General features: G+C 38.3%; 3 protein-coding genes across 3 annotated transcripts; 1 reads left to right on the forward strand and 2 right to left on the reverse strand.

Moving 5' to 3' along the window:
- Nucleotides 1-1,679: 1,679 nt before the first annotated feature.
- On the reverse strand, nt 1,680-11,485 carry LOC145209202 (atlastin-1-like). Its single transcript, XM_080079472.1, has 9 exons — nt 11,230-11,485; nt 10,572-10,697; nt 10,092-10,250; nt 5,457-5,516; nt 4,623-4,845; nt 3,883-4,067; nt 3,552-3,623; nt 2,758-2,958; nt 1,680-2,107 (listed from the first exon to the last, which is right to left on the reverse strand). The coding sequence occupies exons 1-9, from the start codon at nt 11,407-11,409 to the stop codon at nt 1,844-1,846; spliced, it is 1,470 nt and encodes a 489-aa protein (XP_079935598.1). The 5' UTR covers nt 11,410-11,485; the 3' UTR covers nt 1,680-1,843.
- On the reverse strand, nt 6,437-9,791 carry LOC145209040 (uncharacterized). The gene has a single exon (XM_080079287.1). The coding sequence runs from the start codon at nt 9,366-9,368 to the stop codon at nt 7,377-7,379; it is 1,992 nt and encodes a 663-aa protein (XP_079935413.1). The 5' UTR covers nt 9,369-9,791; the 3' UTR covers nt 6,437-7,376.
- A 2,291-nt stretch (nt 11,486-13,776) lies between the features above and the next one.
- On the forward strand, nt 13,777-19,587 carry LOC145233577 (uncharacterized). The gene is made up of 5 exons (XM_080098336.1): nt 13,777-14,043; nt 17,907-18,015; nt 18,129-18,236; nt 18,337-18,996; nt 19,057-19,587. The coding sequence occupies exons 1-5, from the start codon at nt 13,912-13,914 to the stop codon at nt 19,413-19,415; spliced, it is 1,368 nt and encodes a 455-aa protein (XP_079954462.1). The 5' UTR covers nt 13,777-13,911; the 3' UTR covers nt 19,416-19,587.
- Nucleotides 19,588-19,627: the final 40 nt, after the last annotated feature.

A 19,627-nucleotide genomic window follows, 5' to 3' on the forward strand; every position in this document is an offset into this window, starting at 1 on the left:
TTTAAAGTGTGGATTTCTTAACACACCATGTGGACAGTATTTGCAACCAAGTGCAATCATGTGTATTGATATAATGGGCATGTACTGTTTGTCTAATCTAAACAGTAGCTGCTAAATTGCTTCACAGGAAGTGTTTCTTAAGAATGAACATTCTACAGACAAGATAGTAGTGACACCAAGCACATCCTTTTGTTGACAAAGAAAAGCTAGTTACTCAAATGAAAATGTTTCTGTAGATCTGATGTTCATGATTACTTTGAAAATAATTAATCTAGAGATGATGTTTTGACAAGTTAAATTACTAGGATGAAAAATCCTTTTTGCTGTTTCCATGATTCCTTCTAAGGCAAAACAGTTCTTTTTAACACTGAAAAAGATGCCAATTTTTTCTGAGGAACACCAATATTTCCAAAAGACTTGCACTTGCAGTGCTAGTACTAAATAGAAAAACAGTTTCTTAGTTATCATTTGGGATTAAGGAAGAAGCTATCAATTATCATGTCCCAACTATAACTTCATGATTCATTTTGGTTGGAAAAAGGAAGCACAAGATTTAATAATATGGTTTAAATTTAAGTGAGAGTGTTGTAAATTTTAAAGCTTGAAGGCGTTTTGCACTTAAAAAAGAAATTATAAGCTATTTTCCAGCAAGCAGCAATTATAGCAGTTAAGAAACTAAAATACAATTAATAGTCTGTACATAAAAATTCAAGAAAGATGTTTAAATGAACAAGTTCTGAAACCAATGTAATGTGGTTGTTAAATTTGTTAGTTATGATACCAATAAAAAGCTGTATGTCTAGTTTTTTTGTGTGACAATAATCTGTAAAGTGTCATAGAATATGTTGAAAACGCTGACTGTGACTAAATTTACTTAAATGAGACATGACAATTTTTGTTGTCGAACTGAAATACTTCGACCTTTTCGACTCATTTATATGTATTTTTTCTATTACTTTTTTTTCTATTGTTCTGTTGTGTTTTACCGTATTTACATCCGCTTCGTTTCGAGGCTGTGCCACGTGTGTTTTTCACATTATTACTGAACGTTATTGTGTTTGGCCCGTCGCTGTGCGAGTAAACAAAATACACAAATGATGCCGTCTGCTGTTTACACTCGTGTACATTATTGCGTAACAAAAATTACGTCACAATGGAGTTGCTAATTAAGATTTGTATTACTTGTTTTTATACACTAAACCAGGGGTGCACAACCTTTTTGGAAAGACGGCCGCATCGCAGATCTTTATTTCACCAACGGCCGCCAATTACCTGCTTGTTTTTGTTTTTAAATGTATTATGTGAAAATAGGGCTTGTCCCACATACATAAACCATCTAATGGCGTCCAAAAAGCCCTGAACTTGATCCACAAATTGAGCTAAACAGTCTGACGACCAGTCTGAGCTGTTTATGACGTCATAATCTATATTGTGACGCAAGAGGTGACTGTTTATTTGCATTGTTTGCATACAATAGGCGTATATAAAGTGTGATGCACGGGGTTTCTAGGCTGGTAATGTCTTTTTCAGTCTTACAAAATCTATTTAGTGCAGTTTGAAAGTCAGAATATTTAGCAAAAGAGTTGTTTTTACGTCACGGCCGCCAGTGCATATATTTTAATAAACATGTTCACGGCCGCAGGTTGTGCACCCCTGCACTAAACAAATGGCTAGAAAACTAGAAATGTAGCTTTTCAATATATTGCCAACTTATATATGTTCAGTAAAGGCTAAAATTTGTGGGGGCAGCACCCCCACAAATTTTATGCACGAGCCGCCACTGCAACACAGGACGCTTATTTACATAAAAAACCAAGAATCCCATATTCCATATCTCTTCCACTCAATTGCGAACCTGCCTCATATGCTGTGAAACCAATCCAGTAACGAGCGCCATTACAGAACTGCTTATTGGCAAGCTAGCTGGTTCCAGTAGTCCTTCGGCGGCACTTCGAACATGCGGCATTATATGGGGGATTGCCTGTGTTGCCAAACGAATTAGATGAGGCTTAATTGCTCTTCCAATAGCAGCGGCTTGTGTTGGAAAACATACGATTGCGGCAATTGCTCCAGCGCCAACAATCACCCCACCGACTATCCACATCGTCTACAAAGATAAACGGGTTTAGAAAGTCAAATGTATAAATGCAGTATCTTTTGTCAGTGACATTCAGTAAACCAAAGATATCATGGCAGTTAGAAACATAAAACCTGTTTTATCTTTCATGGCGAATAATATTTCTGTAGTGCTGTGCCAAAGTACGTAAAAAAACTGTGACAAACGGTATACTGTTGTATAGCTTAACTTATAAAACAATTTGTTACAACTAAACAAATAAAACAATTGTTACAACTAAATGACTATATTTTTCAGCTGTAAAAGCTTAAATTAAATTTACACCGTTTGACGTTGTGAAAAAAACATGCTGAAAAAGAAATAAAGTGGAGTAATGAAATTGGCGGTAAAGATGTCCCGAAAACAAAAAAAGATTGGCCAGTCGGCGTTTTATGTTATCTCGCAGTTTTGTTAAAAACAGAGATGTGCTAAAAAGGCCATAACTTGCTTATTCATGTGGGGTTTTTATTGCGCATACCATATTCATGTGGGGTTTTTATTGCGTTCGAGGTCTTTAACGTGGGTGTTTTGTAACAAATACACGTGGTATTGCACACTCTATTGAGTCAAACCTCAACAACGTGATGCATAATGAACATACGAAACGTAATCCAATTCAAACGATGTGGGCCTTAACTCACAAGCTGAGCTGTGTGGGCGCTATCATTATAGGCCTTAAACCTTTCATCGAGAAGTCTGTCGAGTTCTTGTACCGCGGCGTCCACAATTTGAGTTTCCACGTAATGTCGTTCAATGTCGGCCCGGAATTTTTCCAAGGTCGTGCGTTTCAGTTCGTTGTGGCGTTCTGTTCTCGTTGCCTCGGCTTGAAACCAACCGCGATTCTGTAAAGCAAACAAACAAGTTTAACTGAAAGATTTGCGTTTTTTCCTTCGCCCGATAGTGTCTCAATTTTTTCAAGATACGTCAATTCGGAGTAACAGAATATATATTGTTTTGTTACAAAACGATTTGGGTTTTTATGAATTATGATGTCGTACAGACATTCGAGTGACGTCCCTCTCCCAAATGCAAGTTAATCGGCGTTGTAAAGCAACTTGTATTGAGTCAAAACATATTGGTCCTCTCAATACTTTGGCTATGCCACCTATAAGATACTGGTATTTGGTCAAATACAGGTTCAAGAGGGATTCGTTACCAGTGAGCAGAAAAATAAAAAAGGCGGGTATCATTGAATACAGTCACCCCCGGTAAGAATGGGAACTTCTTGGTTTGAATGATTGTTTTCTAATTCTATTCAAATCATAAACATAAACTTTAGAGGTTCGGTAAATCGTTTTAGATATTTTAGAAGTAAAGGTGGACATTTAACGATTTATTGTTTTTAGCGGAAAAGAAGGTGATTCTACACGGTATAACTTCTCGGCTTCCAAAGTGTATTTGTTTACTATGAGTATTTTAGCAACATATTACGAACCCCAAGAAGTTCACGTTGATATCCTTCGAAAGAATTGTCCATCACGTTCCTGATGTGCTCCTGCTTTCTGGCCTGAAAAATATTGCACCAAAATAAAAACATATTAGATCAATATGTTTAGAACACAACATATAGACGTATTAGAACACAACATGTAGACGGTTCTGGTTAATGGCACATTCCGTTTTATTGCATAGGTAATATCAGTTTCCATTTGTAAAGATAGAAATCTATTTAAGTGCATATTCCGGTTAATCGCATAAAAGCTCAAGCGCTATTACCCAGAATCTTCTACTTCTACAACGTTTTTGCAACTTAGATAATGTCTAACATTAGCCAAAGTTGTGCTTCTTCGTTCGCCATCATGTTGAAATTGCTCAGCGATCAGTGTCAGTTGCGCTTTGAGGTTACAAACCCGTAAAGGTTCACCAGTTACATTTCCTGATTCCAAGACAATTTCGTAAAGCAGTTGTTTAGTGAAGATGCGAAGGCTTTCCCGAAAGAGCAAATCCACGTCTGTAAAACAAACCTGGACGTTAGGAGTCGGCAACCTACGGCCCGCAACTGGTTATTCATTTATTATCGTGATGGGCGCGCAGCTTTGTTACTTTAAAGCCAGTTTTTGTTGTAAAAAGGTTGAGAAAGTTTAGGAAAGGTAACGGAAAGTGGCCGAATTTTAGTCCATTTTTGCGATGCTTTGTCAAATACCGGGACAACCCCCATCAAATTAAACTGTATTCGAGAGTTGCATCAACACGACTAGAAATGAACGCAATTTAATGGTGAAAAACGCATATGGTTACCGGCCCTGTTATAAAGCTTTACAACCAGCGCTGGGGACAGTAAATCTGCGAAAAATATATCTAAGAAAACCTAACATAGAGATTCATGTCTACAATAATTGAGTATTTGTAATGTATGCAGAGGCAGTGTATGTTAATTTTTTTGGCCCTTTATTTCGTTTCACAGGATAAATTAATTTTACTATGTTTTTTCAACTTCAAACCCTTCTGACACTTTTTGTCGACTTTTGCATCGTAAGGCGTCTATCAACATACAACATATGTATACCTTTCATGTGGGTCACTTTAATGCCTTTTGTCCTTACTTCCTGGTTCGGAGGCGGCATCATGAAAATCAAGACGCTGCGAAAGGTGTTCTCAAGCTCTCTGAAGAAGACTTCGGTCTGGCCGCCCAACTGTCCCTTCTTTTTCATATGATCCAGGTAAGCCTTTCCACCTTCCCAGCAATACCCAAATTGCTCGTCGGCATCGCGAACCAATATGATAAGAGTCTAAAAATCAGTTACCCGTTGGTTAACTTAGAAATGTTTTCACAGCGGGTTCGATAACTCGAGGGCCAGATAGTGTATTAGCTCTAACGCGGCGAACAATGTGGTTGTGGACGCCATTTCTACTGAAAGAGCTGGCTTTTTTGCCAGCATATGAATTGAATTGAATATATTAGTCTCTTCTACCAAGAAAACCCTCCGCTTTCTTGCTTTCGATGTTCAAACGTTACTAATTGGGGATCCTTAAATAGAGATTGTTCTCCAAGTTCAGTTTCTGATGGATGTCTTCAAGTGAACGTTGTTTCCTATGAGTGTCGGTGAGTACTTATTCTGACTTGTGACCTCAATTTAATTTATAGTTTAAGTTTAATTTAATAGCCCATGTGGCTCATGGCATGTTGTATTTTCCTCTAGTGCTTGCAGCTATTGCTTTATTGTCTTGTAACTGTTCAGGACCTACCGATATGTTATTTAGCAGTCAAAATATAGCATATTGCAAGAAGCCCCAAAATAAGTTGAAATCACTTAGATCTGGGCGTCAACTTTACCCGAATGCTGGTTTAAAACTCAAATTTCACTCGAGTATATCCACAACTTAAAGCAAAAAAGTTTACCTGAAATAAGTTAGCGTTTTCTCCACCACCAGACAGGGTCCTCATTTCTTCAAGATACACCTGTTCAGTGTTAGAAAAGATTTTTTTCATATCTGTGACCACAAATCAGTAGAATTGGATTACATGGCTTCCCAGCTAACACAAAACGTTATGGCAACTTTCACAACGTTGTTTACAGGTTGTCATATGGTTTGTAAGCGTTTTTTTGTCAAAGTAAATGTTGCGTTATGGTTGCATGGTATAACGTTAGCATTGAACGTAACTCAAACGGTATTGTTACGGTTTAGTAAACACGACTTTGAAAAAACGTTTTTCTGTGGTTGTTATGTAACGTGTCGGTAACGTCATCGCTCATACGTAACGTCATAAACGTTCTTGCAACTTTTATTGACGACCTAATAGAAACGTTTTGTATTTACGTTTTTAAGTAGTATCATTTATTTGTTTTTAAAACGTTTTTTCAGTTACGTATCAAACCGTACGTTTCTGTAACATAACTAAATAACAAGATAAAAACGTTTTGCATTGACGTTTTTAAGTAGTAGCATTTATCTGTTTTCAAAACGTTTTTTCAGTTACGTATCAAACCGTACGTTTCTGTAACATAACTAAATAACAAGATAAAAACGTTTTGTATTTACGTTTTTAAGGTGTATCATTTATTTGTTTCAAAAACGTTTTTTCAGTTACGTATCAAACCGTACGTTTCTGTAACATAACTAAATAACAAGATAAAAACGTTTTGCATTGACGTTTTTAAGTAGTAGCATTTATCTGTTTTCAAAACGTTTTTTCAGTTACGTATCAAACCGTACGTTTCTGTAACATAACTAAATAACAAGATAAAAACGTTTTGCATTGACGTTTTTAAGTAGTAGCATTTATCTGTTTTCAAAACGTTTTTTCAGTTACGTATCAAATCGTACGTTTCTGTAACATAACTAAATAACAAGATAAAAACGTTTTGCATTGAGGTTTTTAAGTAGTAGCATTTATTTGTTTTGAAAACGTTTTTTCAGTTACGTATCAAACCGTACGTTTCTGTAACATAACTAAATAACAAGATAAAAACGTTTTGCATTGACGTTTTTAAGTAGTAGCATTTATCTGTTTTCAAAACGTTTTTTCAGTTACGTATCAAACCGTACGTTTCTGTAACATAACTAAATAACAAGATAAAAACGTTTTGTATTTACGTTTTTAAGGTGTATCATTTATTTGTTTCAAAAACGTTTTTTCAGTTACGTATCAAACCGTACGTTTCTGTAACATAACTAAATAACAAGATAAAAACGTTTTGCATTGACGTTTTTAAGTAGTAGCATTTATCTGTTTTCAAAACGTTTTTTCAGTTACGTATCAAACCGTACGTTTCTGTAACATAACTAAATAACAAGATAAAAACGTTTTGCATTGACGTTTGTAAGTAGTATCATTATTTTGTTTTAAAAACGTTTTTTCAGTTACGTATCAAACCGTACGTTTCTGTAACATAACTAAATAACAAGATAAAAACGTTTTGCATTGACGTTTTTAAGTAGTAGCATTTATCTGTTTTCAAAACGTTTTGTTAGTTACGTATCAAACCGTACGTTTTTGTAACGTAACTAAATAACGAGATAAAAACGTTTCGTATTTACGTTTGCGCTTTTGTATGTTTTATGACATAAATCGTAACTTATATGAAACAATAATGTTTATTGGTTTGTTATTCCCATGAGTAATAAAATACACAATTAAGATAATTTGGCGCATGAACAGGGGATAGCTACAAAAATCATGAACCAGTGAAAAAGCTAACATTAAAAGCAAACAAAGTAAAATTAGTTCAAGGCAATGCTTGCTCACAGTACACACTGCAATAACATTTTGGTCCTCTTCACAGCTATATAAAGGTTGCATAAAAAGATAAATTATAAATCAAACAAAATGCATAATAGTCATGAAAACACTTTTTTTACTACCTTTTACAAATATTGCTTGTGTAAACATCATGTCTGACTTAATGATTTTCATTTTGGAATAATTTGAATTCACAGAATAGACACCAATTAATGTTGAGTCGCAAGGGTCATCAAACAAACCTTTTGGATTTTGATAAATGCGACACAGGTAGTCTTGTTTGGCACTATTACTAAGATTTTTATTGTTTACTTTGTCAATCACTTGGACACACATTACATCAGATGTTCCACAGTTTATAACATAGGAATTGTTGGGTTCTTTAGTTAAAATATCAGGTTTATTGTCCGACTTTGAAAAGACCATTTTCTGTTCAATCATGCGCTTCACAACCTGAACAATTGGTTGTTTTCCAGACCTCACCATTTTCTTTAACTGTTGCATGAAATTTTCAAATTTAAATCCACTGCAAAAATCAAGACTTTCAAAGTGTCTTGCTTGTGCTGACAAATGCAATAAACTATGAACATTGTAAACCAGAAACTCATTTCCATAAAGATCACCAATCTGTTCCACAAACTGTGTTAACAGCGTATGGGCAAAATTTGCTGTTGACTGGGTCAATGATGGGGAAACTAATATACAAATGCCAATATTGAGCAAAAGGAAATGCTTGTAGAGAGGATTAGGTAGTTTTTTCCAAAGAACAATTTTTCCTGTGTATAAAAGAAACTGTCGCAACTCAGTTGCTTTCCAGCGATCTATTTCCTTTAATGAACGTGGTTTTCTTGCAAACAGTGAAGGTATACAAAATCTTAACTGTATTAATTTGCCGGACACCAGTTCAACTTGTTGTGCACTGAGTCTAACATGTTTGGCACCACGAATCCAAGAAAGAAGTAGTTTTTTCATGACCCCTAGACAAACCTGATGCATATAATCAATTGGAAATTGCCTAACCATGTCCATTTTCAATTCACAAAAAGGTGATATAGTATGATGGTGTTCTTTATTAGCTTGGCATCTAAATGTCTCGTCAGTTCTTAAATTTAAATTTTTGATTTCAGGATATGTAACTCTACCAAGCCAAGTTCCACTTTGAGAACAGTGATCACATCCATAATATCCAGAAAATAACTTTGTAGCTTTAATCATTGCACGAGCTGGAGCATCACAAACAATGCTGTGCAAATTACATGTTATGGTTTTATCATTAACTATGACTCCATTTTCCAAGACATATTTGAGCTCTTTGATAAAATCAGACAAAAAATCCAAATTTGTTGGCTTTGATGTTCCATAAGTTAAAACAACAGGGAAAACAGGTTCAAAATTTACAATTGAACCGAGGACTGGCCAAAAACAGGACTTGGAACTTTTGAAAAGTGGCAGTCCATCAACATTAAAAGAAAGTGCAATAGCAAAATCAGGTCTGTCGAGTGGACTTAGCAGCTTTAGAATCTGTTTCTGCAAACCAAAATAATAATATTGCATTCCAGACTTACAAATTGTTTCAACTTCTCTAGGTGTAGAAAGGAGGCTTCGGCAAGTCGTAGGGAGTTCTTCAACATTAAGATTTGGACCATAGATTTTCATTAGTTTTAAAATATGGTCAACAGCATTGTGTCGGACTTGAAACTTATTTACCCATTCAGCCATTTGGTCTCGAAAGGTTTCTTGGGATTGTGTTTCATCATCAGAATAAAGCCTGCTATTAAAATATAAAGGTGACTCCATTGACGATTGCTCCACACAATTTGTTGATGGTGATTTTCGCATCAGATTTATTTTGCTGTCAGATGGTTGATCAGTAAACACATTATCTGACTGATGATGATGATTGTTTTCCACTACACTTGATTTGTAATTGGGGTTAGGCAGGAGTATTTCATCACTGCTTGTGTCAGAACTTTCACATAACAATTCATCGTAAGCGGTCTGTTGACGCTTGAGTTTTGCACGCTTGTTCTGCATCCATAATCTTTTGTACACTTTTCGTTTATCATTCATTTTGGAAAAAAATACAGAACTATATAAAGTAGTTGTAAGCAAGAATACAGAGAGCACCCAACAACTTTCTTTTGCTGAAACAAGGCTGGCGACAGACTTATCCGCCTTCGAACGTATCAGCACAGATAGTATGTGTATTATTGCGTACTAATTCAAGTACTTAATTCAAGTTATCTATGGTACTACTGTACTTGAGCCTTGCAGTCAATGTAGCGTGACTAAGAGCCTTGCAGTCACTGTAGCGCAGCGACGTGACGTCACACAAAAAGATTTTCAATAAGGTTGCTGAAATAAAACCGGACAGACATTGAAGAATCAAGCAGTTTATTTTTAATTATTTTTATGTGACTACCCAAACATGCCTGTGCAAAAATATACCTACTAAAAGCATAGGTAACAGTTTCATAGTGGTCCGTTACAACAGACAACACGATTTAAAATTTAAATCGGATCAAGAAGTATTGTCCCCTATTACTCCCTAATATGGGTGAATTTTATCCTTTACTACACATATAGAGGCATACAGGTGTGCAACATAATAAAATATGTTAATAATATTTTACAAAGTTTATTTGTATGGGCAAAACGCTGTCCTGAGTGATATCTGTAGAGATATGTAGGTGTGCAACTTTACAAAATATGTATGTAAAAATTTTTTTACTGAAAACATTACATTATGTACCCTGTAAAAATCATTTCACCAGCAAAAAGCCACAAGTTTACCTGAATTTTGTCCATGTTATCTGAACTGAACTTTTCCTTTACGTTGTAAATGAGAACTCGGCTGAAATATGCCGATAACGCAAAGACAGTAATGGCATGATCCTGGGGTTGATTGGGGTCTGATGGCCCCTCAGTATCCCATAACGACAACACCATCTCCTGAAACAAGTTTTCGCATCTGTGTTTATCAAAGGCATAACTCACAGTTAATGGCAGACGATATTAACAGTATAAAACCTTAAAGTCAGACACTTAAACAAAAATAAACAACTGCATCATAATTTTAATATTCTTGTTGTGGTTAAGGGATGCCTTTCGCACCATGTTTTTAACAGTTCAAATGCTTTTCTAAGCCTTGTACAAGTGAAAACCACGTTGCACTAGTTGTTTTTAGCGCAAAACCTTTAGTCATTATCGAGCAGCAAACTGTTTTTGGCGTTATTAGGTGGAAACCGTTGTTTTTGGGTTGCCATTACTTACCTCGCCGCGTAGTGGTGGTTCGAGGTATTCGTTGAACATGTCAATTCCCTTGGTCTCTGATTCCACTGTCGTTTCTATGGGAAATACCTCAAGCAATTCCGTGTCGTCTTCAAAATACAGCTCGTCCTACAAAAAACATGCGTAGTAAAGATTTTCGTTGGTAATCTAAAATTTACTTTGACTGATTAAACACTCAAACATGGCGATAAGAAATGTGAGGGTTTTTCCATCAGATACACGTTTGAATGTCCTACTTGTTTACATAAGGCAATGTACACACATAATGACGAGGATATAGTCAATGCTTTGTAAAACCAAATGGGTACCAAAGAGAGATTTAGATATAGTAAACCCAAGTCGTACTTGAAGTATTACGAAACTTTGTGGTACTAACTAGAAATTAAAAAATAGAGTCCAAGTTTCCCAGTTCGGCTTTGTGCAGCACTTCTCAAACTGGAGTCCGCGGTCCTTTAGGGGTACGTTGGACATTGGGGGGAGGCAAAGTGGTTAAAGCAATTATATATTCTTATTTTGCGTCAGTGTGAGCCACTGAATAAATGTAAATCAAATTAGGGTTGAGTATCAAATTGCTAAACAATAGCCTTTGTTGAATGACAACTGTCAAATATGCAATTGTTCGCACATTATATTTAATTACCATTTTGATAGCGCCCAACAGGGCATTTTGCAAAAATGACTTCCCAATCCCAAACGAGCCAATGCTTGTTATGATTGCCAAAGATTTTCCGGCCTGATCTTCATCGCCGTCTGGTATTTTATCAGCATGAACTGTCCATTTGTCATTCACAAGGTCCAGGACTTTGGACAAATCTTCCATTTTGTTGGTAATAAAAACCAACTGGTCCCCAATACATGCAGAAACTATAACGTTAAGTGAAAGTCACAAAAGTACACCTGACTGTAGATTAATACAATGACATTAAGTATTTGGACACATCGTGTAGGCTAGGCCTTTGACGTGGTACCACACACATCCAACGCGGTTACGTATTAATTGACGCCACCAGAAAAGTTCATCGTTCGAAGGTCATCGCGGCACCCATGCTGACTCAACACGAAGTTGTGTTGCTCTCACTGAGTGTCAAATCCATGCGATATCTTAAGTTTGTAGGTAGGCGTAAAAACTTAAAAAAAAATTTTTGAAAAATCGGACGTGCTACAAGAATTCCCCAGTAACGGTTACGTTTATCATGCAGATAGCCTATAAATTTAAATTCGACGGTTAAAGCTTACAAACTAGGGTGGACCTTACCAAGTTCTTGTAACCTACTTCCTCTAAGCTGCCTCGTCACAAGTTACACAAATCTTAGTCAGTCAACTGAAACAAGTCTGATTGCTGATGTAAACAAAGTTGGCAACGATTGTCAAGCTGTGACATCAATTGGCGAAATGCAACATTGAAGATATACACATCAGGTTTCTGACTAGACATAATCAACCACTTGAATATGTTTGCACAAATAACCACTTTTTCAGGGCACTACACTTCGGCTTCGTGTGCTTAAACTCTGTATTCATTATACACACTGCTGGATTTCTGAATGAAGTATCGTTTTACACTATACAATGCCATTCCTGTAGTGTTACCAATTTTGAATCCACTTTATTCGTAACTAAATCAGTTTACATAACTAAATCTAAATGGCAATACCTGCTCTTAAAACTAAGCCCACATGTAATACAAATAGAAAGTGTGTTTTGCTGCTGTAAGAGACGCTGCTGGTACCTTTGTACACAAAACTAAACATTAAAACCGATCGTACAGGCTTCAATGTCAGTCTGATTTCTAGCAGAATATTTACACAAGTTTCTTACAAGAAATAGGGCTTTACAATTAACCAATAAACCGTCTGTAACTTTAACAACATTGAATAACGACTGATAGTGCCTTGTGGTAGCATTAGGCTAGCAGCCCAACTAGTTCCTCTTTTGTTTGCACTCAGTATTAAATTGAGCGTTTTCGTGGTAACATGTTAACCAATGGCATCCTTATCATGATAAGACAGGTTAAAAACACATCTGTCCCTTTAAACACTGTCACGAGGTTATAAAAGATGGCAGAAGTTTCACCACGACGAAAAACACCAGGGACGAAACTATGGTTTCACCGACGCTGAGAATTCGGGCCTTCCCCTCAAACACACTTCGCTGCACTTAGGAGGAGCAGACATAAAAAAGAAACAAAATTTTTCTCCTCTTTGAGCAGGGTGAGTGCACCTGCGAACAAATAGCATTGTGACATCACATCGCCCACGCTGTGACGTAATTTCACGCCTGTGAATGTGAATCTGTGTTTTCGAAGTTCAGTAACTGATTAAAACTGAACTTTAAAGTGCGAATCTATGACTGTTTGCTTCAAACACATAACTGTGCAAATCCGTAAAGCACCTACCAAGCTTATCAGTACTTTTTGTCTTACTTCTTATGTAGTTATTACGGCACAAATGTACCCGCTGTAGCCTCGTATGAACGATTGTGACATAAACATTTGCCGAAAAACCTTAGCAATATCGTAGGTCGATTTTTCGGCCTATTTGAGACATTTGTACAAAATTATGTCATCTAAAAGTCGTTATATAGCCTAACTAACCAAAAGCACACGGATTTGGAGACTAGTGATGTCAGTTTCAGTAGTTTGGAGGCTTTACGAACGAAAGGATTTAGGACAGCAATTTAATCGAGATTCCTTTAAAATTCTTGACTAGTCACCGCTGCTGATAAGCTTACATTTACACTTTTTGCATACAGTTCTGTACCCATCGTGATTTAATCTCGTTTGCCAGAACTACCTATTTTAATTTTCAGTGCACTAAGTTTACCCAACAGCGGCGGCGAAATAAAAATAGGCTGGACCAAAGGGGGTTTCCCCTTACATGCTTCCCCTTGAGGTGGTCTCGCGCACAAAGAAAGGTTTCTCCCATAATAACCGTTACGTAATGATATTTTAGTTTTTTATGTAAATTAAATATTTTTTAGCTTTTAAAAGTTATTAATATATCACCAACATTACGTCAAATTGCTGCCTATCAAATAAAGTCTCGCAAGTACGAACGCCTCTGGGCATTTAACAGGCATTTCAATTACAAAGGCGCTTCCTAACAGCAATTTCTGCCTTTGGTAAGACAGTAGCAGCGACAGAGTGAACAAGTAAGTTCAGGCAGCAGTTGTAATTCAAGATAGGTTTGAATTATTCATCTAAAACAACATTGAAAAGCAATTAACAAATTACAAGGTTACTGGTTTTATGACTGTTGGTTGATTTTTAAGCAGTGAACGGTCTTGTGCAAACTTGGCTAAGTCTAGGCCTAGTGACTGGAATATGTTGCTTGGAATTTGGATAAGTTGTTCTCTCATGCAATCTGTATTATGTGAACTCACAACTGAAGCTGTTGTGGAAATGAGATGGGATTTTAGTGACTGTGCTCAGAGTGGGAGATTTGGTCCAACACAAGTGAGTCTAAGTTTCAAAGTCCGATATAAAGGTTGAAAGTGTATTTTTGTGGCCCAAATCTGTTCAAAAATCTATAATAAAATGGAAATGTATGATGATACCCATCTGCTCAAAAACTTTATTAAATTACAAAATCTATGATTAGCCTAGGCCTAATAATGAAGAAAAAATGTTCAAAGACTACAAAAAGACAAAATATTGTGCCAATGTATTATAAATGAGACATTTTTTGTATAAAGAATACAACACAGTATACAACACTATTTTTGTAAAAAAAACTATTGCTAATTTTTTTTTGATAGGTCCCGATTGTGTTTGTGGTATAGGCTAAAGTGTATTGCTAATCATAATATTCCAAACCAGGTGCTCAACTGACAGTCAAAGTTTTAAACTGCTTTAGTTGTGCAAAGCTAAGATTGCAAAACAATTACTAGTGTTGTGGTTCCGCTTCATGTACTGTCCTTAAGGCAGTAATCGCGTACGCGCATTCCACAGTCACGTGATTCGTTAATTGTACCGCATTCATTACTATTTTGCTTGTGGTGATTACTATTCGTGTGTGCTATGTAAATTGCCAATTATCCAAGCTATAAATGCTTGTTTCATTTATTCGTTAATCATTCTATTTTACTCTTCGAGCGAACAATACAAAGAAATACAACAGAGTTAATTGGCGACGAGGACGGGATCTACCAACTGAACGAGTTATACGCAGTTTGGTATCGAAGATAGTTCTTTTCAACGATGGAGAAAATTGCAAAGCTGATGCAAGAACAACTACAAGAGCAGCAAAGACGCCACGATGAACAAATGAAGCTAATTCTCGCCTTAGTTGAGAAAGCCGGTTTCAGTCAAAACGCTGCACCTTCCGTTGCTACGCCAAGCTTTGCCTCATTCGACTCAACATCGGAGCTGTGGGACGACTACTGGTCGAGGTTTACAACGTTTATACAAGCACATGCTGTACCAGAAACGAGGATGGCTCAAGTTTTTCTCACCAATCAAACCCCTGTGACGTACAAGCTTCTATCCAATCTGGCTGGTCAAAGCTCTCCAGTCAAGACTGTGAACGATCTTTCAATCAAAGAAATTGAAGGTTTCATGAAGGAACAGTTCGATCCAAAAAGATTTGTTATACGGGAACGCTTTAAGTTTTGGAGCAACATGCAACGCAAGCCCGGGGAAACAGTGCAAGAGTTAGCTGCACGCATTCGTCACGACGCAGGCACGTGCGAATTTTCCTTCAATTAAAGACCCGCTGGACGAAGCGTTGCGTACAAGGTTCATTTGCTCTATAGGTAACGAAGCAGTGCTAAAGGCAATCTTCAAAATCAACGCCGATGAGTTGACATTTACACGTGCTATTGAAGTTGCAATGCAAACCGAAGACGCTGCAAAGGTTGTAAAGGAAACCGTGTATGGAACTCGCGGATCGGTACACAAGGTACGGGATGCAAAGAAAGGTTTCAATACGTCCACACCTACAATTGACAAGTTTAGAAAGAATACAACTTGTTACCGATGTGGAAAACCTGATCACCTGGCACCCGATTGCCGTTATAAAAGAGCCACTTGCAAATTCTGTAAACGTATAAGCCATTTGGAAATTGTTTGCAGAAAGAAACAAGCGTCTGTTTTGCCAGTTCAACATGTAAATTCGCTACTTTCGATGAAGCCAGAAGCAGATATTAGTCCAAAACTCGAGGTAACCGTCAACATAAACGGTAAAGCTTGTCTGTTAGAGATTGACACAGCAACAAGCGGAAATTTTATTTCTGTAAATTTCTGGAAGAAAATTGGGAAACCGAGTTTGAAGGAAACCAATCAGCGTTTCAACTCTGCAACGGAACATCTGGTGCCGATACTGGGCGCATTCGAAGCAAAAGTCAAACATATGACAACCACATGTAGTCTTACAATGTTTGTCACCGAAATGCCGCATTTAAATTTACTTGGTCGATGTGGAATCGAGGCGTTGCGCATATCGTTGGACAAGTTACTTTGTCGTACAGACAATAGAGTAAACGTATTATCTGACGTCAGCAACCAAGCAGACGCGCCATTACAACATGCTTGCAAACCAGTTGGTGAGGATGCTGACTTCGACAGGGAGGAAAGTGCACATGACACCGACACTGTTTGTGCAATTACCAGTCTTAGTTTACAAGTGCAACCCACCGATTCGGCGTTACTACGAAAGGAAAGTGGAAAAGATCCAACCTTATCCAAAGTCATGCGTTTTACGAGAGAAGGTTGGCCATCTACTATTGCATACAACGATCCAGTTGCAAAGTTTCGCAAGGTTATGGATTCGTTGAGCACCAGTTATGGGTGTCTACTGTATGGTTCACGGTTGGTTAAACCGGAATCCCTTCGTTCTGCTGTTCTCCAGATCCTTCATCAAGGACATTTTGGGATTCAACGAATGAAGCAACTGGCAAGAACTGCATTCTATTGGCCAAATATCGATGACGACATTACTGTTCTTTGCCACAAGTGCCAGACTTGTGCTGAACATCAAAACGCTCCGCCAAAGGCACCTGTACATCCGTGGATGATGCCGGAAAAGCCATGGAGTCGCTTACACATCGATCACGCAGTTAACTTTCTGGGAAGTAACTGGCTTGTGATGATAGATGCTCACTCAAAATACCTGTGTATACACCAAACGCAATCTATGTCATCGAGAACAACTATGGAGTTGTTGGAACAAGATTTTGCCCATTTCGGTTACCCTCATACTATTGTTTCCGATAATGCGCAAGCTTTTATGTCTGCCGAATTTCAAGACTTCTGTAAACAAAGGGGCATCGTTCAACTGACCGGAGCTCCGTACTTTCCTGCTACAAATGGCGCTGCAGAACGATTAGTGCAAACTTTCAAAAAGGCACTTAAGAAGTCTTCTAAACCTCCTAAAGAGGCGTTGCAAGAGTTTCTACTGCAATACAGGCGTATTCCAAACGCCAGTGGATTTTCCCCAAGTGAACTACTTAACGGCAGACAAATTCGGGCGAAAATAGATACTCTGCTGCCTTCGCCAGCACACCTGATGCAACATAAGCAAGTGCAAGCAACACGAAAACCAGTGAACATCACTTCTTTCAACATTGGAGACCCATGTTACGCTTTGTATCTTGGTCCAAGACGTACCGAGGATGCTCGCTGGGTTCCTGCCACCATTATTAAACGGTGTGGCAGTCGTACCTTTCATGTTAAAGTTCTTCCACGTGGTCCAATTTGGAGACGTCATATCGACCAACTACGCGCTCGATACGCGTCCGACGAGGATTTGGAACCGGGAGCGGAAGAAAGTATTCCGCAGGCTCCTACTGCTAGTGCAGATTCAGACATGCCACTGAATCGTAGCTCTCCTTCATTCGGCCCCGACAATCCACGACGAACTAAGAGGTCGCGTAAACCTCCCGAGCGATTTCACTTCTAATCTGAGGGGGGATTCTGATCTTCGAAGGGGAGGTGTTGTGGTTCCGCTTCATGTACTGTCCTTAAGGCAGTAATCGCGCACGCGCATTCCACAGTCACGTGATTCGTTAATTGTACCGCATTCATTACTATTTTGCTTGTGGTGATTACTATTCGTGTGTGCTATGTAAATTGCCAATTATCCAAGCTATAAATGCTTGTTTCATTTATTCGTTAATCATTCTATTTTACTCTTCGAGCGAACAATACAAAGAAATACAACAACTAGTATAGTGTGAAAAGTTTGTGTTACCTTTTTATGTTTTGCATCGGTACAGACAAATTAAAAAAGGCCAAACAAGAAACTTAGATCCACATTTTATAGTCAGTTATTTATAATACAACCACCACGTTAACCTCACAATTAGCCTATTCTGTTTCAGGCGCAATGCGATGCAGCTTACAAAGGGTCTAGCCTAGAGGGAGACGTGACAATCGAAAATGGGGTGCAAGAATGGACGGCACCGGCTTCAGGGTTGTATCTTATGACAGGTGAAATAATGTTGCAATTCTGTCTTTCATCAGCGCTAATATCGTAAATTCTTTACTAATGTAAACTGAGGCAAACTCGAAAAAACCTGCGTTCTTTGATTTTTTTTGTCTAGCTCGTGCTCCTTCTGGTTTGGAACTAGTCAGTGGAAATTATGGCCAAGGCGCAGTTGTAACGGCTGATTTTCGGATAATAAAAGGGGAAAAATTTCGGATTTTAGTTGGTAAGTTTTCGTATTGTTTCTTTTCTGTCTTATTGATTTGTAGTTGACTTAAACATCACGATTTTGTGATTTCGAATAACACAATTCGGACATACCCAAGGTCAGCAAAGCGATTACGATCCTGCTATTGGACGATCACGTGGTCCAGGAGGATCGGGAGGCACTTTTGTGTCGCGCAGTGCCGACAATTTTCTGATGCTCGTCACCGGCGGAGGAAGCTCAGGAGCTGGCGATCCGCCACAATCCTCCATAAATTTTGCTGATGCCGGTTTCACAACTGAAGGTAAATCGGGGTCGAGGACCCTTGAAAGCGGACCCCAGGGTGTAGGTGGGGCAAATGGAAGCGGCGGTGCTCGTGGCATCGCAACATCCGACGGAGCAAGTTCTTCTGGAGGAGGAGCAGGTTGGAAAGGAGACGGAGCGGCAAGTTACATCAGCGTGACCGAGATGCAGAAAGTGGAGTTTCCTCTTCCAAGTATCTCGTACAGCAATAAAGGTTTTGGAAGCACCGCGTCCGGCGTTGGAGGTTATTTAATGTTTTCTTCACCCGATGGTGGAGTGCTCGAAAACAATGGAGGATTTGGAGGAGGGGGGTCAGGTAGCGCTGACGGAGGGGCTGGAGGTGGCGGGGGTTATTCTGGTGGTGGAGGTGGACCCCCAAATGGGTGGGGTGGGGGAGGGGGTTCTTTTAATGCCGGGGAAACCGCCAGAGATTCGACGCTTCACAAAGGACGTGGCTCGGTAACAATTTCATTCACAGGTGGGTGATTGTACTTTAATGTTTTTAAATGTATATATTCTAATACATTTTGCATAACAGGGCACCCTTGTTGCGGCCCCATTGTGGTTTACATTGCGATGTGTTTTGTGGGTGGAATCGTTCTAACTCTACTGGTTGCCTTCCTTGTTTACCGCTGCATCAAGCTGTGCAAAGAATACGAGGCAAGTCCGCCTGAAGAAAAAAGTGGAAAAAAACTTTTCTCGCTTGGCAGAAAGAAAGGATTTTACTCCGTGTTCGGCAAATCATCAGACTCACAGGAAGTTTCCATCCAAAAACCCTCAAAACGAAAAGCTAAACCGTACGGGCAATACACTAACGACGGTGCTGTTAACAGATCACGTGACGCTTATGACGAATATGACGATTCATCACGTGACAAGAGGAGGTCATCAAGATAAGATATTACCTATTTGTACGTTTTGTGACGATGGCGACTTTTTGCTTTTTGTTTTAATCAACGCTTTTATTTACGTGCCTGTAATTTTGCCAGCTCGTACTCCGTCTTGTAGTTGTACAAGCCAAACCTTACAAATCGCAAGTTGATAAAACGTGATAATGAATATGTTCAAATGAGATACAGTTAATTAAATGATCGAATCACAGTTACAAA

Source organism: Phallusia mammillata, chromosome 1 (assembly GCF_965637545.1).
Source record: "Phallusia mammillata chromosome 1, kaPhaMamm4.hap1.1, whole genome shotgun sequence".
NCBI lineage: Eukaryota > Metazoa > Chordata > Ascidiacea > Phlebobranchia > Ascidiidae > Phallusia > Phallusia mammillata.